This window comes from Cryptomeria japonica, chromosome 4 (genome assembly GCF_030272615.1).
Source record: "Cryptomeria japonica chromosome 4, Sugi_1.0, whole genome shotgun sequence".
Taxonomy (NCBI): Eukaryota; Viridiplantae; Streptophyta; class Pinopsida; order Cupressales; family Cupressaceae; genus Cryptomeria; species Cryptomeria japonica.
This window is the reverse complement of record NC_081408.1, coordinates 462,558,156-462,583,139: the sequence shown is the minus strand read 5'-3', so window position 1 is coordinate 462,583,139 and position 24,984 is coordinate 462,558,156. Positions and strand designations below refer to the sequence as shown.

Here is a 24,984-nt window from a genome sequence, read left to right as displayed (position 1 = left end):
TATGCTGCCACATGTCACTATGGAAGAAGTCGTCTCGATCATGTCCAGGTTCATTGAACACACTGCCGATCAGCAAGATAAGGATGTGCCTTCCTAGGAAATGGCTATTCATGTCACTTGTCTAGCATGCATTGATTTCTAGTGTTATTTTGGGAAACTTTATCTAGAGTTGTGTTGTCTTAATCTCAGTCGTTGATCTTAGATCGATCTCGACCTTTCATTTGTTTCTCAGAACTCTATATAAACTTTCATTCTCTCATTTCATTGTGTTGTGGAGAGTTTTATGAAATTGTTGCTTAGAGCTACTTGAATAATAAAAAGTTCATTTGCAGATTTTGCTTTGAAGTCTTATTATTATTAAGTGGTTGCATGTTTGCATATCTTTCTTCAACAATAAAATAGGTTTTCTTAGAGTAAATTTGCTTTCAAAAGTTGTTAGATGATTGAAGGATTTGATAGTTTAGATTGGTGAAACTCTTGCTCATACTTTCTTTGGATGGATGATTTTCGTTCAATGTGTAAACTTAGCTTGAGCTTATGATGTGGATGCTTTAACTTCCGATTTGAGTAAATATTGTTCTATCGATGGTATTATTCATAAGTATGAAAACCTTGAGCACAATCCTAGAAGATTGTACCCGCTTTGTGTAGCTGACCTAGAGTGGTGAAACAAAGTGTTGTTATTGGTTTCACCTAGTCTTTACCGTCTCTTGAGTTCATAGGAGTAGTATAAAACTTCTAAACCCTCATCCTTTTTATCCTTTTTTTGAAGAAGTCCGAAATTCGAAAATCAAAAAAAAGAGAGAGAGAGCAGCCATTAATAAATCCATCTAAGTCCTAGCTTGTGAATGATATTTGTTGAGCGTAAGTCCCCCTTGTATTTCAGCATACATTACCAAGGAAGCTACCCAACGTAAAGTCACTTGTTTGCACATATAGACCTTGGAGTCGTCGTGTGGTCTTTCTCGCAATCTTGGCTCACGTAGTGATTTTGTTTAGGAGATGATAGAGTATCCTTGGATATTTTATTCTAATGTTCGGTATATGATAAAACGTACACCAACAAGTCCCTTGATTAATTGGTCCCAAGCATTATTCATATACTAGCATATGTTGGTTAAACACTCCAAAAGCTTTACTTTATGGCTTTATTAACATTTCTTTTTTTCTTTTGAAAAATCATGAAAATGGTGTGCGCCATGAAGTTTTGTGTGGTTTTGAAGTGTTCATTTTGGCTTGCCCTAGACCCTGTGAGAGGCTTTTCCCTTCAACCTTGTTAGAGGCACTGCTCCTTGACCTTGGAAGGTATGCTGCCCCTTGACTCTGCTAGGGGTGTTACCTCAAGACCTCCACCAAAATCATTTGATTGGTCAAGTAATCTTTGAGGTTGCCTATAATTTTTTGTCTATAATATTGTCATTAGTTTGGAAAGTCTTCCTTAATGTTACTTGATGCTTACTTGTTTTCCTTGTTTCTTAGAAGACGGCCTTTTCTTTTCTTTTTTTTTCTTGGGGGAGGGGTGTAAATATGGTTTATTTGATTGTCTATTAATTGTTTTTTGAGTTTAAGTAGTTATATGTAATGTCCCCTTTTTTACACTACACTATTCTATGAATGTTGGCCAATATTTGGGGTTTTCTATGCACATGGTGATGTTTTCGAGTTCAGTTCGTAACAACCCTCCTTGTAGCATTCTAGGTGTTTTTGGGTTGCTCTCCTTAGCCCTTGGAGAACACTATTGTTTATAGTAAATGCTCATTTTAGGCATCAGTCTTTCTGGGTTTTATGAAATTCTTTTGGATTCAATTGTGTAGATTTTTAGTGCCAACGTTTTGGATCAAACTCTATAATCCATCATCAAGGCAAGAAAGCTTGAGAAGAGAGCAATTATGATGCATCATAGAGTTTGATCCAAAACGTTGGCACTAAAAATCTTTGCAGTTGAATCCAAAAGAATTTCATAGAACATTATTGAGTGTAGAAATTTCATGATTCAAACTTTTTGGGTTTCTCTGGGTTGTTCTCCTCAGTCTTTGGAGAACACTATAATTCTTAAGAAGTGCTCGTTTCAGGCACCAATCTTTCTAGGTTTTTCTAGGTTTGTTCTCCTTAAACATTAGAGAACACTGCTATTTATAGTAAGTCCTTGTTTTGGCACTAGTATTTCTTGGCTCTTTTGGGTTTGTTCTCTTCAGACCTTGTAGAACACTATTATTTATAGTCGGTGCTTATTTCAGTACGAGTCATCATTCTTCAACGGTTTTTGTGTTTCAGCATGATCAATTTTCTGTTCTAGTGTCTTGGCAAGATTTCAATAAGGTGGTTGATATTCTTTTAATATTTCCTCTAAAGGAATAAAGTATCAAGTGTCATGAATAGTTAAATAATGAAATCAGTTTTCAGAACCCCACCTTGCATATTGTGCAAGCTGTTGTATCAGCTATATAGGGGTTAAAGATGGCTAGTTAGCTCAACCCAATGACAGTCTTACGGGCTCAGTAGGTGAGTTGGGTTTAGCTATCAATTGTTGCCTATCTTTGGTGATTTCAATACCTGTTTAGGTGCACCCTTGGGAATGTCCTGCGAAGTTCGAGCTGAGCTGAAATTGTAGAAAATAAAACCCTCTATTGTTGAGTTAGCTCAGAGTCCTCCATAGTTTTGTTGATGAACTGATTTCATTGCCTTGTTGACATCCCTATGCTAGTGAATGAAATATAGTTCTAGGGATGGAGCCTTCATTTTAAGACCTAACAAATTGGTGTTGTTTCCACAGAAATACAGCTGTTAAAATTGTTTAGCGTGATTTGTAGAAGTCAAAATCAAAAAACATTTTGCAGTTTTCGTTATGGGTTGCATTGTTAAGTATATTTCTAGAAAATATTTTCTCCCTCAAGTAGTGGGGAGCATCGGTGGGATTGTATAATCTATGGCTCATTGGCCCATCTCCTCCCCTCCCCACCATCTTATTACACATTTTTTAGACTTGGTCCGTATAAACCAAAATTGGACTTGTGAACCTTATTTGAATGTAATTAAATAATTGGTTTTGGTGATAAATATAAGGATGGATAAATTATTTCATGGAGGTTCTGATGCACCTTTCCTTACCAAAATTGAGTGCTTTGACTTTGTTTTTGCAGCACTTGCATGCTTAACCCAAGTTATAAAATAAAAAACAATGAGCTAGAATATCAATTATCATTATGTGATGTCCCCATCTTTAACCTTATAATAAGAAGCAATAAAAGACACTTATGTGATCAAGGGTGGCAGTCTTGAAACACCTTCAACTAGTCAGTAGTTAGGAAATAACAATTTGTATGTAGTATTTAAGAAGTACAAGTAGGTAGCCTTACATGTTGTATCAATAAAGAATGAAGCATGAAGACCTAAAGGAGGAAAGTCGTCTTATTCATAAGACTTCACGATTTTCCTATCTTGGATCTGAGTAAAGCATAGAGAATAAGGTAGATTAGTGAAGACAAGAAGTTTGATATGCTATCCACACTTGTCATAATCAAGGAATGAAGGCTTACAGCATACTGAAGCTATGATTATAACGAAGATCTCTTATGCACCAATCATGTATGCATCTATATTGATCTATAACATCTGTCATGCAGAGGAAAGACGATGGAGATGATGAGTAACATATCCCATCATCATCATCAAGACAACATGAAGGCAGCCTGATTGCATGCATATAATAACACTCAAATATCAATGCTACACTGATCATACATGGAGACAACTACTTATCAATGTCACCACTGTAACATCCATTCTTATTCATCGCTATCATAAGATGACAGAAAGAGTATCGATTGCCTCATGGATCTGATTGTGTATATTATCAAGAAGCATATTGCTGGATAAGAAAGATTCAGTTCGAGCGCATGATCAAACAAATATTGATTATTATCAGCAACTAACCATTCCATTGGTTTGTTAGTCAAACAATGACTATAATAATCATAGAGCAACTTCAATCAGAAAATGATTAATTAATCCTTAACAATGACCAATGATTAATAATGGCATCCATAAAAAATGATCATGTAAAGGTGCAATTAGAGGATAAGTTCATTCGAGGAAGAGACACAACCTATCGATCCCATGAGATATTTAATGAGGATCAAATACTCACTTCAAGTCATGGGATATCTTTATTTCTTATTTCATCCTTTGTGGATTCGCTCTTATTGAGCAAACAGCCCCTTGGCTTTTGGACACATATTTACTAGCGATACATATCAGACACACCGCCTTTGGAATTTCTATAATTCACAAGATAAATAAGGCAAGCATCTATATCTGGAGATCATATAGAATTGCTACATAAACACATATATCAGGCAAGCATTTATATATAGATCGAAGGTCTTATTAGACCAATACAAAGTTAATTGCATATCGATAGAGCCAAATCAGGCATAGAAATTATCTTATTGCTATAAGCTATAATTAAGGAGATCACTGCATACTTCAGGAGTCTAATCAGAAACAGAAAATCTACATCATCGCTATAAGCGATTGAGAAGAGAACATACAGCATATTAATATCGTATTATCGATGTATGAAAAAAGGCTACAAACAGTTGACTTGCAGCATAGTCTGCATTGTCATATCAGAGATACTCTATCCATATTTAGCATTGATTGCATTGCACTAAATGCAGATAAGATATACAAATCAAGATCATCTTTGCATACATTTAATTGTTAAATCAGAGATAGCAGTGATATTGGCCTTATATCATCGTATTATAAGTGAAATCAATTGTTTATCAAATCTATCATTCTTGCATTGACTAGTATCAATTATCATTATTTGAAGTATTGTAAGAGATTTCTTTATACTTCGTGGAAAGAAGTCTCTTGCAATTGAATTTAGTAAGCTAGTTGTTCGTATTTCCTAAGTTTTAATGTAAGTGGACATTACACATTACTAATCAGCATATATGAAAACAATAATCACCCAATATAAACATCTATCCAGAACACATTATATGGTTCCAAAACATTTTTGAAGTATCAAAATAAGGTACAATGAGGGAGACAAGAATTGCAGAAATGAATGAGACTTACACTTAGACACTACTTATTTAGGATATAAATTGGGAAAGTATATCATCGTTTAGTTTTTTCTTTTCTTCCTTCTTTCTTTTTTTACATTTTGTGGAGTTCAATTTTTTTAAACAGTTTCTCTAATATCGAAATATACAAGAATACAGCTATAAATTCCTATACACTTCATTTTTTATCTGATGTGGACTTCTGCATGAAGAAAATGATGCTATTTATCATCTACTATACTAAAACTGTGGTTCTTGAAACATTTAATGCTTGAGCAAGACAATCTTAAGATACGAAGTGAGAAAAGAACTGCAGAAATGAATGGGCCTCACACTTAGAAAGTATTCATCTAGGATATAGATTGGACAAACCATATCATTTTTTATCGCTTCTTTTTCCTGTATTTCTTTTGTTACATTTTATGTAGTTCAATTTTTTAAAACATTTTCTTCTAATATAGAAATATACAAGAATACAGATACAACTTGCTATATGCTTCAGTTTATATCTGTTTTGGGCTTTTCAATAAGGAAAATGATGCTATTTATTATCAACTATTCTAAAACTGTTGTTCTTGAAACATGTAAAGCTTGAACAAGACAATCTCAAGACGAATGTTGAACTAGAGCTTTTTGTTCTTAGTGCAAAGCAACCAGCCTTTTATCAACTTCGATCAGTTGAGCAACTTGGATATATTGTTGTACTTATGACGCGGTAATTGAGTACATGTGTTTCTCCCATATGTACTCCAAAGTTATTTGGGGAAAGTCGTTTCACCACAGTTGTCAATTTATACATAATAGTGCTTTTACATTTTTTAGCAAGCGATCAAGTTTTTAACAGAACCATATTTTATTATTTTCTTATATGCACTTCTGATGCAGAAATGATTCTGGAATTCGAGGAGCTCAATTCATTATTCAATCCACAGTGAAGGTATTGCCAGTGACTTCAATGGTTCGGGGTATCTGAATCATAATCTTTTTGTTTCAAGTAACTTGAATCCTTTTTCTAGTATATAGCTTATTTCCAGACAATATCTTAACCTTCAGATGTCTGTCTTGATTATTTCCCCACTTTATAGGACCCTGCACAGCTGGACATTAGAGTGGAGGAATTTCTCAAGGCATTTGAAAGCAAACTTCATGCAATGTCAGATGACGAGTTTAAGGTAGAACTTTTCATAAATGAGATTATAATCATGTTGATGTAATAGATCATCCTCCCCATACTTAGGCATTTTATTATAACTTGGAATTTTCTTTGACGTCTTTATACCATTTGGATCAGTATGGATCTTGGAGAAATGTTGGAAGAGAAATATGTGGAAGCAAGCATTTATTAGATGCAAATTTTCAAAATGTGTCATTGGCTTCTATGCATGTGTCTTGATAAATTTATGTTACCAGGTGGTGTTAATGCACCATGTTATATTCAGATACTTGACGTGTCAAGGGACCTTTTCTATAGTTAGTTTAGCAACCAAATGCATCAGTCTGCATGCATTTGACCATGAAGGTGAAACTTGTTTCTTCAGCCCCTTATTTTATAGAATGTAATTGATGAATGGTTTTCATATTACTTGCGATACCATGTAATCCATATCTCTTGAAGAGCACAAGTATATAACTTATCTGATTAACATATTCATTGCATACCAACATTCATATGTGATATAACGCAAGTAGAACACAAGATATATACGTGGAAACCCTTATGGGAGAAAACCACAGCAATAAGTGCTTTTATAAATATCTCCTCTTACAATGTTAGTAGGCACCAACCTACTAGAAGCACCAACTTCCAAATCTGATTTTGTGAGCACCAACCCACTGGAAGCACCAACTCCCAAATCTGAATTTTGTGAGCACCAACCCACTATAAGCACCAACACCCAAATCTGAATTTTGTGAGCACCAACCCATTGGAAGCACCAACTCCCACTTCAGAATTCGTTAGCACCAACCCACTTCACATGAATCTGATTTTCCACCTTGACAATGCTGCTATAACAACGAATGATGGACAATAGCAAACTCTTCAAATCTGCATATATATCTTCATATAAATCTGTCACAATTTCTTTCTCAAATCTGCTATAAGCTGATCATAAATCTGCCTTACTAAGCTTCAATATACTTTTATATCTGCTGTCATATAGACATACACTCGGACATCTGTCTTTGACAATCTTCTATCACTTTTACGTACAGGTCTGAATGTGTACATCTGATATTTCTTTTATTCCAAAACACCACTCTTCACAAGTCTCATAAAATCTTCATAGTTATGCTTTGTAGAATCTTCATGAATCTGATCATTAAATCTGCATATTCTTCACTTCAAATCTGCATGTGCTAAGTTTATATTTCTGCTGTTATATTTCAGATATATGCTCTTCTAGAACTGATTATTTATGTCTTCCACTTGCACACCTCATATGTATTTTATATCCTTATGAACTCTCTGCACATATGATATACACACTTCACTCTTCACTTATATTTCTTTCACACTCTCTTATATCTTCATTCCAACTCCTTTAGTAATCTTCTTTTAATCTATTCAAGTGCATATCTGAATAGATATTTTATTTTCTATTAGTCACGTACTTACTCAACATACTACACTCTCTTACACATGCCATTTATTTTCACATACACACACCTCATACATATACACATTTCCTCTCCAACTACAAAATGATTTTTGATCTTTTTATATCGTTCATATGACCTTTCATAGAAAGGTTGTGTCTCTTTAATATGAATAGTTTTGTGTCTTCTTTTTATTTCATTAAACATGATTTGCATCTCTTCATTCCTTATTAGAGGTAATTACACGCCCCTTTTTATTATGTGTTGTCTTTACGTTAAGATAATCATTGTTATTTTAGTAACACACTCGCTTAATAACAGTCTCTAAAACTAATTAATCCACATCATATTGATACGATATATTCCTGCAACCTATTTTTGGGTAGCATGCGAAACACAGCCTTATGGATCACTTCCGTTGGATCCTTTGCCATCTGATCTTTCAAAGTCCTCTCTTTCAGATTACCTGTATGCCATCAATAAATTTTATCAGTTATTTTCCTGCCTGTTACATAGATATCTTTTGTTTATTGATTTGAGTCTCTTCTTAATCTCTTTTAAGGAATCAACCTTTGATACTATCTTTACCGCTTGATAACTCACTGTCCCAATCAACACACTTTATTCGGCTTAATCAACTAGCTTTTCTAATACACCACCTTGTATGAATCGCTGCACTAGAAATGGTTATCACTGTCCTCAATGTAGTTGCTGCATATATAAATATTATCTTTTGAGTTTCCCGTCTCATGATCTTTACCAATTTTGTAACTTATTAATCATATTAGCAAAACTATAGTCAGCGACTTAAGGCATGTTGACCATATGCCTTCTATTTCGTATGCATACATTTTGTTCACGTATGCCCTTTACACCTTATCATTCTGCTGTAACCTGATGGCTTGTGAATATTATAGTCGCTCCCTTCTCATACGGTGATGTAGGAACCTGACGTGTCAAAGAATGGTACGCTTTTGAAGCATGAAATTATATTGAAGTCAATCACTTATTCAACGCTTATCATTGCTTTCTGATATTGCTGTTCGTACAGACTTTGTTAATCACAGCTTTCATGTGATCTAGTACAAGTGCTGTCTTTACAACATATTTTCTTCCATCGTTGCTCTCTCTGCCATCTACTTCCATGCTTAGTGAAAGGTTTCATCTTCACTGTCAAAAGATACATATGATGTCTTCTGAGTGTTTCATCACCATTGGGTGCAACTGAAAAACATTCATTGTTTCTGTATACAACAATATATTTTTTTCCTTTATTCATTTTATCGGCTACCTGATTTGTTTTATTTGTTTTACATATTACATAGCATCTTTGTCTTTAATCAAAGTCACTGTACATGTTTACTTCTATCACTGCTCTTTTTAATTGTTATGCATTATAATATGTGTATACATCTGCTTTATATATCAGTCGTCGTTCTTTATATTCAAATCAATTCATATATATGAGTTCTTATATATGTCTTCAAACATCTCTACATCACACACAAATCCTGTTCTCTATCTTCAAACCTTGCTCCTTGACATTAATGACGATCAAACCAACAATATAGTTCATGCATCTTCTTGACATGTTTTTGACATCAATGACAACTTCATCTTCGAACTTTAACATCAACGACAATATTTCCAACATCTCTTTATTGCAGTTATAAGGTACAACAATATTTGTTGGAATCAGAATACAAGAATTTTTAAGAAAATGATGTTTATGGTATTGTTCTTAGATGACTGATAGCTGAATAATTGTTGCTGCAACTTGTTTATTGTTTACCCTTAAAAGCAAGCTTTATCCTTCTTTATAACCCAAAGAAGTCAAAACTTAAATCTCATGTGGATTATGAGTAGTCATCTATTTGACTCAATGAATTTGTGATGGACAAAAAGGGGGGAAGAGCTTCTGACAATGACTGTCTAAATATTTTTGAATCAACATTTCAGATCACATTCTGTGATCCATCCTTGAGATGACATTTTGTGAAAGAATGCAGATTTGGTTCTCTAAATAGGAGAGGACAAGGATAGGAAAGAGGAATGTGAAGTGAAAAAGGATAAGAAAATGGATGGGGAATGATGAAGATTGCTACACATGTTAAAAGGAGAAAAATTAAAAACTAAAGAAACAACAAAGAGAGGGAAAATAGAACAAATCTAGAAGGCTAGAACAAAAGAGCTCACAAGAAGAGAAAAAGAAATTAAGATGCAAATTAAAACAAAAGATAAGATTATAGAAATGGGCAAACCAAATAAAATTTACTTAAAATAGATTTATAGAGAAATCAAAGAGAAAAGAAAGCAAGCATTAGAATTATTAATCAATTAATAATAAGAATATATTGCCATTAAATAAGTTAATAACCTATATAGTAACCAAAATATTAGAAACATGTTAGTCCAATAATAAGCTTAACGTTCAGTATGATGTTAGTAATGATGAATTGATCAAATTAATGCGCCTGATACTGTAATGACCCCAATTAAGAACCCTAGGAAATATGCAATTTCTTTTGTATTTTTCTGATTATAAAAGACTCAACTAAAATGCAAAATAATGAAAACCCTCTACTACTATAATCAGATTTAAATTGCAGAATTTAACTCAAGACAATTATTTGTCAAATAAGCAACAGATGATTGTTAGATGATGCCAAATAACTCTAAATACTTAGATCTATTTGGGAAAGACAATGATTAATATCCAATTGAAACCCTTGATAATATAATGAGACTCAAACCCTTAACCAACAACAATCATATCAGCATTAGAGAGCAGATATGCCATTAAAAAACAATAAGAAATCAGATTCTGATTAAAAATTAAACTTTTGACGGTCTGCCAACTCAATATGCAAAAGGTAAAGTCTATACATAAATTATCAGATCAAGGCAACTAAATCAAGAATGCTTTAACCAGTGTGAGAGGCAGATAAGAGCAGTAAATAACTTCATTTAAAATTAGTAATGAATATCCTTACTTGCAGGCATCCATACAACCTGTACAGCTGTTGAATAACCTTCAAAAGAATGATGCAATATCCTGGTATGAGTGCTGATGATAGGCATGTACTACAAATTTTCGATAAAAATTGAAAATCTAAATTGCAAATATCACTAAAAGTTGGTGCAGCAGTAGGCACATGTACAAACTCCACCAAATTGACAAACGCTGATTTTCTTGCAATTATAAATTGTTCCAGCTGAAAATAGGTGTAACAATAAGTTATATTGCAATTTCTGAATGGAATTGCCATCCATTGGATTGGAGTGATTTTGTCCTCAAAGCTTCTACTTGAGTACAATTCCCTACAATGTTCCATAAGAAGAATCTGGTCATTTGAGTACCATGAAAACTTGTGAAGATATCCAACAAATCCACATTCTTTGATTAAGTAGAGGTAGGAAATTGGGCGAATCAATCTTCCCACTCCTTGATAACCATCCTAGCCGGATATGAGATTCATTAATAGCTTTCATTCTTCAAGTCTTTCACCATTAACATGTTGAGGACATCATCCATTCTCTTGAAATGTTTCATCATTTCTCAATATTCCAGCTATTGATACCTCAATTTTTATTTTTCTTGATCTCACCTTATCCAATCCTTCAAAGGTATTACCTTGCACAAGGAATAAACTAAATAGGAGACCATATGAATGGTCCTAGGATCAAAGAACTTTATCATTTGAGAATGAATGGAGTTGCTAATCAAATGAGCTCAACCAATGTACTTTATTCCATCATAAATGACACTGATAATGTAAAACATTCACTTTTTGAAGGTTCTTGCTTCCACTTGGCCTGTGACCCTATTGATAGTGATCATTAAGCTGAGTTTTCTGAAATCACCCCACTACGCTGTTGGAAAGCAGAAAGATCTCTTGGGTTCATTGAACCACTTTTGTGCAACTTCATTTTGGCATTCTTGTAGTGTTGTCCCACTGATAGAGCTGCTATCTGAATGTGAATTCAATTTATTAGCATCCATTCTACAAGTTACGCAGCTGGTAGAAGAAATGATCCTTCTAATGCTAGGCCCATAGTAGCAAGCACATACTATTACCAATTCAAGAGATTAAACTGTAACAGGAAAGGAAGCAGCTTGGATGAGTCTACTATCCACTAACTTGACCACTTAATTGCTTCCAGCTCTCACTCTTTTGCCCAGCTTCAAGTCAAGAATATTTATATGCCCTAACACGGTGTCTTTGACATGGTAAGAACTGTTGGATTTGCAAGTTCTGCACTCCACAATGATTTTTTAATGTAACTCCATTATTGAAAGTAACTTCTTACTCTCTGTGACTTCATAAGAAATTCAAAAACGAGCTTGATGTTTACTGAGAAATCAGAATTTTGGAAAGAGGTTCTTGATGTAATGACATAACTTAAAAATGAGTGTCTTTGCTGAAGCAGAAACTATGAAACCCTTTGTGATAGTGGCTCTCTGATTTGATCATCTTGACACCAAAATTCAGTCCTTGACAGCAACAATCTATGATAAAACTTAGGTACTTGAGCCAAATCTTGCATTTATGACAGAAACCTAATGAAATTCTGAATTCAACTCTGACTATGGCTTTTCAAGCTTAAATAAACTCCACTTTGGCACCTTAAATCTACCTTTAAAACATGCAAAAACAAAGAAATAAGACTGTACTCTGCCGTTGACACCTGGGACAAAGATTTTTCTGTGATTTAAATGGATAAACACCTGATTATGTAGCATGCCTTGATTTAACTCTTGTTATCTTCCTACAATTGGCTGACTGGGACAAAGGCGTCATAAAACCTTAGTGTTTTTTGCTTTTCGATATTGCAAATACGCATTTTAGATTTTCTCTTGGCCAACTTTAAACCCTGTTGCATTTTTTGATGAGTATTAAGTATTACCAATTGCATTGGCTTTTTTGAGTGGTGATGCCACAGGAGAAACGAAACTTAAAACTTATGTTCTAACTTGCCATTGGATTGGGCACAGTTTTAGGAGTGCATGACCAGTTGAATCACCTTTTTAGAGTGTTAATTCCAGACAAGAAATGCGATAATGACTTGACACTTAAAATGCCTTCATTGCTTGCATGGCTTAATGGCATGATTGCTAACATAGTCACCATTTTTGCTTGGCTAAGCCGTAAGGAAAAATCTATTGTTCCTCAATTCTTTCATTTCTGGTAACACTTTCAGCACTCCACTGCCAGCTGAGTTGCATTTTTAGGATGGTAACACCAAGGATAAAGTGTGAATTCACTTGAGACTTGTAATCATACAAGTTGGTTGCAAATTTTCAATGACTCAAGTACTTGAATCATGTTTTTAACCTGGTTCAACCATTACAAATGTGTGCTTAACACATTACATTCCTCTTTGCTGGTTGTGCATTTTCAACCATGTAACCATTCAAATCACCCTTTCACCTTGGCATTGCGACTAACAAAGGGCAATTTCATACCTAGTTGACATTTAGCTTTGTCCTTGTGCATTTCTGCAGCCATTGCCATTTTAACCCAGCTAAGCCTTTTGAAAGGTGTAACAACTTAACCTTGGATGAGTCCATTTTCTCTTGAAATAGTCATTTTAACTGCTTTTCCTTCATAGCATTGTTGCTCACATTGGCTTGCTTGAACAGAATGCTGAAAAGATGTTACATTATTCCCTCCCATTGTCCTTGTCTTCCAGCCTTCGTTGATGCATTGTCTTCTATTTCATCTTGGAGCCTTCAACCATCAAAAGTTTGACTCATCATAGATTGACATCCCTTATCCATGACTGATTTGCAAACACAGTTAGTAGACAATCTAGGCCATGACCTGATAGCTTGACAAAATGACAAGGATAACCTGGCTAATCAAGGATATTAACTAAAAATTTAATGTGGAATTCAAAGTTTCATACTGGTAGCAATTTTGGTACTAATACTTTGCATCTTACTCAAACTTTTCTCCTTGGGTCCGGATCTGTGGTGTCTACCACTTCTACTGATTGCTTTCAAAGGCAGAGTTCATATGACCTTTTGCCAATATTCCTATGTCCTTGGCACAATACACCTACGCCTTATGTAATGTCCCTGGTAGTTAGAGATCACTTTCCTGCAAAACAGATTGTTAGAATACAACAAATATATATATATATAACTAATCTGGCTTGCAATTTAACTTTAAAATACTTAATTAACACTGCTCACAATTCTTAAAAAGGATACGAGTGCAGCACCAGGACATGTCCTTAGGTGGCTTGTGAAGCTCACCTTCTTGGAACCCATCTTGGTTCCAAGCCATACCAGGAAATCGAAGGTTAATTCGATTCCTGTCTTGGATGTAATTTCTTACACCCAAGCCATCCAGGAAATCGAAGGTTAATTCGATTCCTATCTTGGATGTAATTTCTTGCACCCAAGCCATCCAGGAAATCGAAGGTTAATTCAATTCCTGTCTTGAATGTAACTTCTTACACCCAAGCCATCCAGGAAATCGAAGGTTAATTCGATTCCTGTCTTAGGTGTAATTTCTTACACCCAAGCCATCCAAGGAAGACCATATGTCAATTCCTTGCCTTGGATGATGCATCTCATCATCCAAGTCCATCAGAGGGGACCGGCCAGATCCGTCTCTTCTTGGACGAACTTAGTCAACCAAGTCATATATATGCATATAGATATTCAGTATATATACTGCCTACCAGAGATTATCATAATCCCTCCATTAGACTAAGGGAGTTTCCTCCCTATAGCCTCCATCATGTAATCACATTTATATTACATTTTACAATTTATTACCATTTTCTATTCCATAATCCACATTTACATATTCCTAATTTAACATGTATTCCCTGACATATATTCAGCGAAATATCCATTATCCAAAATTCATATTTATTCATTAACGTATATTCCTAACTATTCATTGAGATGTATTTATAAACATCTAAGAACCATTCATTAACATATGTAATAAAATGTTCATTACTTATATTCATCAATATACGTATTAAAATATTCATTATTAATATTCATTAATATTCATTATTAACATTCATTAATATACGTATTAAAATATTCATTATTAATATTCATTAATATATATTAAAATATTCATTATTAATATCCATTAATATGTATTAAAATATTCATTATTAATATTCATTAATATATGTATTAAAATGATGAGATTCATATTTCACCTCGATATTGATTGAGGATGGCGTTTGTGCGAAGGCTCGCAGGCAGCTGAGCTAGGGTTTCATGGCCCTAGCTCGCGAGAGGTGCAGGTGCAGGCTCGTGCTGGGGGAGGGAAGTGCAGGGGGTCGGGGGTTAGTGGGGTTGCCGTGAGGGGTGGAGGCTGCGCGGGGGTGGGGTTCTAAACCGTTGCGGCCCGGGGCAGTCCCGTCTGACAGAGATCTCCAGCGGGCCCTCTCTTTGCAGGTGCGTGGGAAGGGAGTTGCCTAGGGTGCTGAGCCTCTGTGAGGGGCCCTTAGGGGTGTGGGTCATTGGCCCTCTTGTTTTATTTTTTATTTTTTTTTGTGCCCAGATGGCGAGTTCTGGTGGTGAGGCCTCGCAGGGTGCTCCAGCCATGGATTTCTGTGTTGCGGTGGGCTCGAAACCCCCACTTTAGAGTATGAAGACTTACAACAATAATCTATTCTCCTCCGATTCGGGGTTTGGGAGTGCTCGCAGCTCTCGCATTGGGAAGATTAATGGTTGTCTGGAGAGATGCAATGAGAGGCCTAAGCTGGTTATTCCTCCGGAGATGATAGCTGAAGACATTGAATATTTCTCAAATCACTCACTATAATGCAAGTTTTTGGGGATGAGGGTTTCCTTGTAGTTTTTGGAAAACTGGGCGCAGAGGACTTGGGCACCGGAAAGGGAAATGGAGATTATGTTGCTGGCAAATAACTATTTCATGGTCTCTTTCAACTGCATGGAGGATCGCAATAGGGTCTTTGAAGGAGGCTCGTATTTTTTCAACCAAGTGGGATTATTCATCAAGCCTTGGCATGTGGGGTTTAATCCTTCAGAGGAGCTCCCAAATAGGGTTCTAGTGTGGGTTCGGTTACCACGTTTTCCAGTAGAATGTTGTCGTGAGGATGTGCTAAGGATGCTTGCTGCTCTGCTTGGGAGGCTAGTGGGATCCTCACCGCAAACCCTGGGGAGAAAGGTAATGACCTTTGCGCGTATCTGTGTTGAAATTGATCTTAGTAAACCTTTACTAGATGCTATAGATATGTGCGCAGGCTCTTATTCTTGGGTTCAACAATTAGATTATGAGGCTTTACCATTTCGTTGTTGGCTGTGTCATGAGTATGGTCACTTACAGCGCAAGTGCCCTAGATACAAACCGGTGGTGCGACAACCTCAGCAGTCTGACCCGAACTTAGTTAGGACTGAGAAAGGGGAAGTTGCCATGTCGGTCGAGGTTGAGGGTGCGGATGGTTTTGTCTCAGTTAAGACAAAGAACAGGAAGAGAGGACAAAAGAGGCCCTTACAGGAGAGACAGGAAGAGGATACCTTTAACAGATTTGAGGTCTTGGATGACCTTAGTCATCAGGAAGTAAACTCGGGGTTAACTCTTATGTATCAAGGTGTATCAGGAGGGGTTCCGGAAAGTGTAGTTGAGGATTCTACCCAGGCCCTACTAGTGGTTGGAAGCTAGCAAATGGAGATGGACCAGCCAGTAAGGGTTCAGTTGGGGTTGGATCTTGGTTCTGAGGTGAATGTGGTTGAGGGGGAGGGCTCTCCGATAGCTTTGAAATTGGAACCAGTTGGGGCTAAAAGTAATAAGTCCTCCGTTCACCTGGGACTTCACCAGAAAGATATTAAGAAAAGTGCTTCAGAGAAGAGCTCAAAGGTTGGCAGAAAGAAGGATATGGATAAGATCAAATTGATGGGGGAGAATTTGATTGAGTCAGGGTCAGTAAAGAGTTTGGATTCGCACTTTTCCAATCCTCCAAAATGATTGTGCTTTCATGGAATGTAAGGGGCTTGAACAGTGGCCCTAGACAAAAAGTTGTTCGGGATTTGATTAGGAATCATTCACTTGATGTCCTATTCTTGCAAGAAACTAAACTTTCAGTGGAGAGTATGTTGGGTCTGGTGCCAAAGCTGTGGGGGCGAGGCGAGTGTCAATGTGTTGGTGCAGCTAGTTCCTTGGGAGGGGTGGCCTGTCTTTGGAACCCTTTAAGGTTTCGCCCTGTCTGGTGGGCTACCTCCAGATCCTTGTAATCCGGAGTGATATCTAGTCTTGAGACTGGGGAATTTATCTTGTTTTCGAACATCTATGCTCCCACTGGTCTTCAGGGTAAGCAAAACTTATGGTCTCATGTTGCTAGTATGCGAAGGCTGGCCCCATTTCATCCTTTGATTATGGCAGGAGACTTCAATGCCATCCTGGAGTTGAGTGAAAAGAAGGGGGGTGTTATGCGGTTGAAACCTTCTTCTTTCCTTTTTCAGGATAGTATATCCTTGTTGCAACTAGTTGACATTAAGCCTGGCAATGGTTTGTTCACTTGGAACAATAGGAAGGTGGGAGAGCATTGGATTGCAGAGAGGCTAGATCGTTTTCTGGTGTCCAGTTTTTGGATTGGGGGGGGGTGGTCCACGAGTTCTGAGATTCTTGACTGGAGGGGGTCGGATCACTGGCCCATCAAGCTGGTGTCTTCTTCGGCTCGAGCTGCCCGCTCACCTTCATTCAAGTTCCAACTTATGTGGCTTCGGGACCCTACTTTGTAGGCTCTGGTTGCAGAGTGGTGGAGGAAAGGAAGGCCGGCCTTTGGCACTGCCATGTACTCTTTTGCCAAGCAACCACCATTTGTTAAGTGTCAGCTCAAGCAGTGGAACCGACAGAGTTTCAGGAACATTTTTCATGAGAAGAAAGCTGCTCAAGATGTGCTTAATGGGATCACCAGTGTTGTCAGAGAGCATGGTTTGTCTGAGGACTTGCTTAGGGAGGAAGTCAAGGCTGTCAAGGTGGTTGAGGAATGGGAGCTTAGGGAAGAAATATACTGGAAGCAGAGAGCTCATATTGATTGGCTGAAGGAGGGGGACAAGAGCACTACTTTCTTCTTCAACTTAGTGAAAGCACAGAGACATAGAAATTCCATCCCGGTTCTGGTTAATGATAGAGGCGAGCAGTGCTTATCCTTGCAGGAGATATCTAGGGAGTTGCTTCGGTTTTTCCAGTCCCTCTTCAGGGAGGACTCTCAGGGGGAAACAGTGGAGGAGAGTTCTGGCTTGCATTCCTGCTGTTATCACGAGGGAAATGAATGAGCAGCTTCTGTGTCCTATTTTGTTGGAAGAACTTGTGAGGATTGTCTTTAACATGAGGAAAGGCAAAGCTTCTGGACCGGATGGGTTCCCGGTTGAATTCTTTCAATAGTTCTGGGATATTATCAAGTTGGAGTTATTGGAAGTAGTCAGGAGTCCCAGAGGAATAAGCAGATGCTTCGGGCGTTGAATGTGACTTTCATTGCTCTAATCCCCAAGTGTGATGGGGCCGACCAGTTAGGCCAATTTTGCCCTATCTCTCTCCGCAATGTGATTTACAAGATCATCTCTAAGCTAATTGCGGATAGCTTGAAGAAGTGTCTGGGGCAGGTTATTTCTAAGGAGCAGAGTGGGTTTGTGGATGGGCGCCAAATTCTGGATGGTGTGGTCATCGCTACGGAGACCATTCATTCTATGGCTACCTCCAAGGAAAAAGCTATGTTTATCAAACTGGATATGGCTAAGGCGTACGATAGAGTTCGGTGGTCCTTCCTTCAAAAGATCCTCAGGGCTTTTGGCTTTGCTGATGAGTGGATCCAGTGGGTTATGAGTTGTGTTACGTCTACTTCTTTCTTTGTGCTTATCAATGGAGACCGTACTGAGTTGTTCGGTGCTTCTAGGGGTCTCCGCCAGGGGGACCCCCTCTCCCCTTATTTATTCATTCTTTTAGTTGAGGGTTTGGGGAGGTTGATTAAGCATAATGTGGGGTTGGGTATTATTCAGGGTTGGAGATGGGGTAATGACTTGCAGCCGCAGTCTCATTTGTTGTTTGTGGATGAGACGACCCTTATGGGGCTAGCTAGGATCAAAGAAGCTTCTAATCTACGTAAGGTTCTGGATGTTTATCTTGCGGCCTCAAGCCAGTTGATCAATGAGGATAAATCTTCTATCCTCTTTTTCAACACTCCTGAAACTATTCAAAGGAGGATTGCTCTTATCTTGAGATTCCAAGTTGGTTCCCTGCCCTTGATTTATTTGGGTATTCCTATTTCTCCTGGCAACCCTCCCAGAGAGTCGTGGCAGGTATCTTGGACAAATTTCGCTCGAAGGTTGATCACTGGACTCATAGATGGCTATCCTTTGTTGGGAGGGTTCAATTGATTCAATCGGTGGTTCAGGCTCTTCCAATCTATCGGTGTATGCTTCAAGTGGCTCCTAAGTGGTTCTTGAAGGGTTTGGATTCTCTGGCTAGGCAATTCTTATGGGCAGGTAATCTCTCCTCTTCCAAATGGAGTCTTGTTAATTGGGATCTGGTGTGTAGCCGGAAGCAGTCGGGGGGGCTTGGTTTAAGGCAGTCTACTCTTTTTGGGGAAGCTCTTGCAGCTAAATTGTACTGGAGGTGGTGTGTTGAGCAGGATCGAGGCTGGGCTAGGATTTTGGCCAACAAATATATGCAGAGGATCCCAATGGAGGAAATCCCTAGATATCTGCTTGAGGGAAAGGGCTCATCGATCTGGTATACTCTCAAGAAGGGGGCTTCTCTCATTAAGGCAGGACTTTTTTGGATTTGCAGAAGGGGGGAAGAGGTCCTTTTTTTGGAATGACTCTTGGGATGGATACCCTCCCATCCCTGATCAGTTTCCTAACTTGGGGAATTTGTGTCAGAGGTTTTTGGAGGCGGGATGGTCAAGGGTGAGTGACTTCAAGGCTGTTTATAGGTGTGGTTGGCTGGACTTGGAGCGATGGAAGGCTCCTAATGAGTGGCCGGTTGTTGGGATGGAGGAAGAGTGTGCGGAGTTACATGGCATTTTGGCAAGTAGACATTGTAGCTCTCTCGAGGGTAGGGATGGGCTTGCTTGGTCTCCAAATCCTAAGGGTGTTTTTTTCTGTGGCTAGTGGATACCGGGAATTGTTGAACCGAAGACTTGAGGGAGGAGAGGTGAACTGGTGGAAACAGGTGTGGAGTAATGCCTCTTGGCCGAAGTGTAACTGCTTTGCTTGGACTTTGGCTTTAAATAGATGTCTAACTTGGGACAATATTCGCAAGCGGGGATTCTTGGGGCCCTCTATCTGTGTTTTATGTGGTAATGGGGATGAAGACTCCTCACACCTGTTCTTTAGATGCCCCTTCTCTATACTTATTTGGCACTATTGGTAGGGGGTGTGGAAGCATCCTTGTGTCCATGCAGATTCTTTGGTGGAGTTCTAGAGCAGTTTGGGCAGACCTCCTATCCTTTCCTCCTTCCTCCAGACTGTCTGGTATATTGGGCCCATCTTCATTCTGTGGCAGATCTGGCTCGAAAGGAACAGGAGGATCTTTCGTGAGGTCAAATTGTTTGGAATAGGATCACTGCTATGATCCGGGAGACAGTGGAAGCTAAATGTGAGGTGAGTTTTCCACTGGGTAGAGATGAGGCAGATATTGTGAGTAGGCTTGGCCTGCAGGAGGTGTCTTCGGCTTCTGCTTGTGTTAGGAGAGGTAGACGGGCTATGAAGAAGGTGCATAAGGTGGGAAGGTGGATACCCCCTCAGGATGAGTTTATCAAGATTAACATTGATGGCTCATCTAGGGGTAACCCAGGCCCTGCTGGAATAGGTGGTGTTGGCAGGAATAGTAGGGGGGAGGTTGTTTTCCTCTTTTCGGTGCATAAAGGATGGCAGTCTAATAATTTTATGGAGGGATTTGCGATTCTCCATGCACTAGAGCGAGCTTGGGTGTTGGGTCGAAGGAAGGTGATTTGTGAATCAGATTCACAAATTGTTGTTAACTTGTTGACTGAGCAGAAGGTGAGTGGGATTCAATGGCAGTTGGCAGGGATTGTCCAGCAAATTCTCCAAATTAGCTCTTTAATGGAGCAGGTGTCTTTCATTCACATCCCTCGAGAATGGAATAGAGCAGCTGGTTGTTTGGCCAAGTGGGCCTCGGAACATGGTAGCGATTGGAAAGTTGAAGGTTGGGAGCATCTCTCCGGGGATTACTGTCAGGACTTGCAGAAGATTTTCATTGAGGACATGGAGGGTTTTTGAAGCTGAATGATCTGAGGTTGGGTTGGTGGTTTTTTCTCTGGGGCCTCGGGGCTCTGGTTCTCTTTGTAATTCTTGTGTCTGATTTTCAATAAAGTTTTTACCCTTTTATTCAAAAAAAATAAAATATATATATATGTATTAAAATATTCATTATTAATATTCATTAATATATGTATTAAAATATTCATTATTAATATTCATTAATATATATATTAAAATATTCATTATTAATATTCATTAATATATATATTAAAATATTTATTAACTATATTCATTTACATATACATTTGTGACATCCCTTACCTATCTACACCCACCGTAGCAGTTTCCAATCTGCAGTTCCTAATTGCTTGCACACAATGATGGACTGTTGTTCCAGATATGACAATAAATATATGCAAGGTCTGGTTGCCTTGCTGATTTCTGCCTTTATCTTTTATGCAGCTTCAATGTGCCTTAATGGCAATCTGCTCCTTAGAGCAATCCGAACTATATTATAAAGAAGAAAATACCAATTCCACCTTCCTGAATTGAATGATAGAACTGCCTTCTTATATCTCGTGCTTGGGATGCGGAGTCACGTGTAAAGGACATGACTCACGTCTATTCTTAATCGCATCATTCCATAATACTTCCAATCACTGTATCAATCCATATCGGGTTTGTGTACAAAAGTCAACACACCCATTCATAATTACTAATCGCTGATAAGGATATTAGTTTATGTTTAACATAGGCTTGAATATGGACATTTTATATTGTAGACAAAGATATAAACATCGCTGAATATTTCAACTCTTCACAAGGTGAGTGTTGCCGCCACATATACTTTTGATTAATCGAATAATTATATCGACTTCTACATCATTGACTGTTCTGATCAAGGCGACTGGATACTTACGTTTACTGAGGATTTTGATGTTGTCGTTCTATCGTTCTTCTTGATTTTATTATGTTCTAAAGTGGATAAGAAGACTAATAATGAGGAAACCATCTTATTTATAAGACTTCACGGTTTCCAATCTCTATTCCTACTATAACTACTTAGAGATTCGGGACTGCCACTCCAGACCATATACTTGGTAAAGGTTAGCTTTTCTAAGATGGGGACATCACATAGTTCCCTATAACAGTGAACGTCTTAATTTGGATGTCGATCCAATGTTCATTAATCGCTTTTGATTATCTTGGACACTGTCTATGTTCAGATTCCTTCCATTTTAGTTGTCTTAATAAATATTATATTTATTGTTACTTATTTATTTATTTATATTATTATAGTTTTATTATTTATTTCTATTTGAATATTTCAGGAATATTATTAGTAATAAATATTAATAGATATTAATTAAATAATATATTTAATAAATAAATAAATTCCAAATAGAAATTCGTTGTTATTATTATATTAATTAATAATAATAATTACTTCATTTAGGATGTATATAACGATCAAGGAGGGGACATGACACCTTAATCCTATTTATTCTTCTTATGTTCTAATCAGTTCTTTCTTCTCTGATTTGCCCCTGAACATCATCTTCATCTTACAAAATTGTGACTAACTAGGACCATTATAGGACAAATGTATTTGAATACTAACTGCAAGGAAAACAGTTGACTTGTACCTGATGCAAACTTGAGGATTAACTGACAACTACATCACAAGAGGTCTGAAAATGAGTTTTCGTAGGGGCACCAATGGAACGCTGCTGCACTAACGCTACAATATTCGCTAAATCTACATGCTTTGCAAAGCATACAAACTAGAAAATATTGTTAATGTGAGAAAAATATGGATTGATGTCACAGTCAATGTGTTGACCTGACATTGTTAGGCCAGGTCCAATAGGTTCAGCCCTCTAAAAATATCTTAGGTTTGTTGAAAATTCTTGAGCTTCAATTGAATGGTGTTACTATGCAGGCAACTAAAATTGAGGAGTAGTGCTATGTGGCTCTAGTTGAAGTGTGTTTATTCTTTACCAAATTGGCATCCTGGACATGTAAAGTTAATTGTCCATTTGAAATGTGAACATTGTTTAGGAACAATCAGAACAATCATATTATTTTCAAAGGAAATTAACCATTACATGTGGTACCACTTGCATATGAGCCATGCCATTATTTGTAGGATAGGATACACTCCTTAAACTGTGCCTTCTTGCATATCTACTGTCTTGCCTTGCTCTGTCTGAATCAATTGGAAATTGACCTTGCATATCTCCATTTGTGTTGAATCATATATTTCTATTTCAGTACATGTGCAAATTTCTGGTTGCAAGTTCCTTTTAGAATGTCTGAGTAGCTATGTCATTACCAAATTTCTGGTTACAAGTTCCTTTTGCATTAGTCATTACCAGTTAAGGAATCTCAATGTTTCTGTACTATGTTTTAGCAATTTGGATAGACTTGAACAATTTGAATGAATTTATTTTTAAATAAACTAAATGCAATTTTACTTTCAGTCAAATGTGAATGCATTAATTGACTCAAAACTCGAGAAACACAAAAATTTGCGGGAAGAATCACGCTTCTATTGGAGGGAAATTGATGATGGTACCCTGAAGTTTGACAGAAAAGAAGTTGAGGTATGCAATACCATCTTATTATCTTGTTTCACGTATGGACTAAATTAAGAGGTGGATAAACATTTTTCTAGAGCTTTTTTTTTCTTTTATTATCAAAGCTGAATGAAACTCTCTTGTTTTGGAGTTTTAGTTTCTTTGTTCAGATGTCTTTTTTCATATACTTGTTGATCTTTGGATCAGGTTGCAGTACTGAGGAAATTGACAAAGGAAGACTTACTAGAGTTTTTCAATACCTATATTAAACTGGGGGCTCCTGAAAGAAGAAAATTGAGTTTGCAAGTATATGGAAGTTCTCACGTTGCAGAATATAAAATAGCTAAGTATGCTGAAAAATCTTCCAATGGACATGCTATTTTTAATGGCAAAGAAGTTGCCCAGGACACTGTGGATAGTGAAGCATTAAAAGATGAGAATGTTGAGGTTGTTCCTTCAGATCAGCTTGCAGATTTAAATAAGGAACTGAAGGAATTTCACTGTGAGAAAATAGATGACATATACAACTTTAAAAGGTCTCAAGCACTGTTTGGCTCATTAAGGAGTGGAGTCAATCATGTTTATTCTTAGTTGCATTTCAACTTTTAACAATAGCCTATGTAGACTATTAACTTCAATTATATGTTCATTTTGGTCAGTCCTTGGTAAATCCAGTGTTGAAAAGCAAGGGGTCACCATGTTTTTCAAGGCAAAAATGTTCAGGGCAAGGTATTTAAATTATAACAGTTAGTCCCTTTTATGCCCTTGCTTCCAGGAAAATAAATATTGATTCTAATCACATGTATAATGGCTCCTGTCCTTGCCATTCCTTAGATTATAACCAAAGTTGCATGGAAACAGATACGGTATCAGATACAGATACAACCCCCAATATGGATACGGCTGGGTGCATCATTCATAAAAAACACATACACATATATTTAACGCAATTTTTTAAGTTATTCGAGGAGATTTTCATTACTTCAAGAGCAATATAGACACATAATTGCTACACAAATAATGATAAGTTGATTTAACATTTTACAATATGCAAAAATAGTAGAGTTGCATTGGAAGATAACCCAAAACATTTCATTTGTCTTTCTCATTTGGTGTAGGTTTTGTCTATACCAATTTTTTTTTTTTAAAAAGAAGCATGAATGAAGTTTTTTAAAATTAAATTTAGGAAGATTTACATCAAGTTTTTAAAAAATCAAATCACATAGTATCTAGCATGATTGGAAATCAAGGGTTTTTGGGCATGTGTGGGTATGGTATTCGACGTGTATCTGGGCTATATCGAATATGTATCCATTTTGGATACAGGAACAGATACAGGGATACTTGTGCCTAGGGAGGGACACAGGAGTTTCTGGCTACTCTGATTATAACAATTAGTCCCTTTTATGGCCTTGCTTCTAGGAAAATAAATATTGATTATAATACCATGTATAATGGTTCTTCTGTTCTTGCTAACGCAATGATTCTAGCTTTTATGTATTCCTTT

At 37.2% G+C, this 24,984-nt stretch overlaps 1 protein-coding gene across 1 annotated transcript in view; it reads left to right on the top strand.

Annotated features, from left to right (window-relative positions):
- LOC131077354 (insulin-degrading enzyme-like 1, peroxisomal) overlaps positions 1-24,458 on the top strand; it is a 266,966-nt gene extending 242,508 nt beyond the window's left edge. Inside the window, exons 22-26 of the mRNA XM_058014835.2 lie at positions 5,666-5,790; positions 5,961-6,012; positions 6,161-6,247; positions 23,382-23,504; positions 23,685-24,458. Of these exons, the coding sequence (XP_057870818.2) occupies positions 5,666-5,790; positions 5,961-6,012; positions 6,161-6,247; positions 23,382-23,504; positions 23,685-24,068 (771 nt within the window). The 3' untranslated portion in view covers positions 24,069-24,458. The remainder of the gene's footprint in view (positions 1-5,665; positions 5,791-5,960; positions 6,013-6,160; positions 6,248-23,381; positions 23,505-23,684) is intronic.
- The last annotated feature ends 526 nt before the right edge of the window (positions 24,459-24,984 follow it).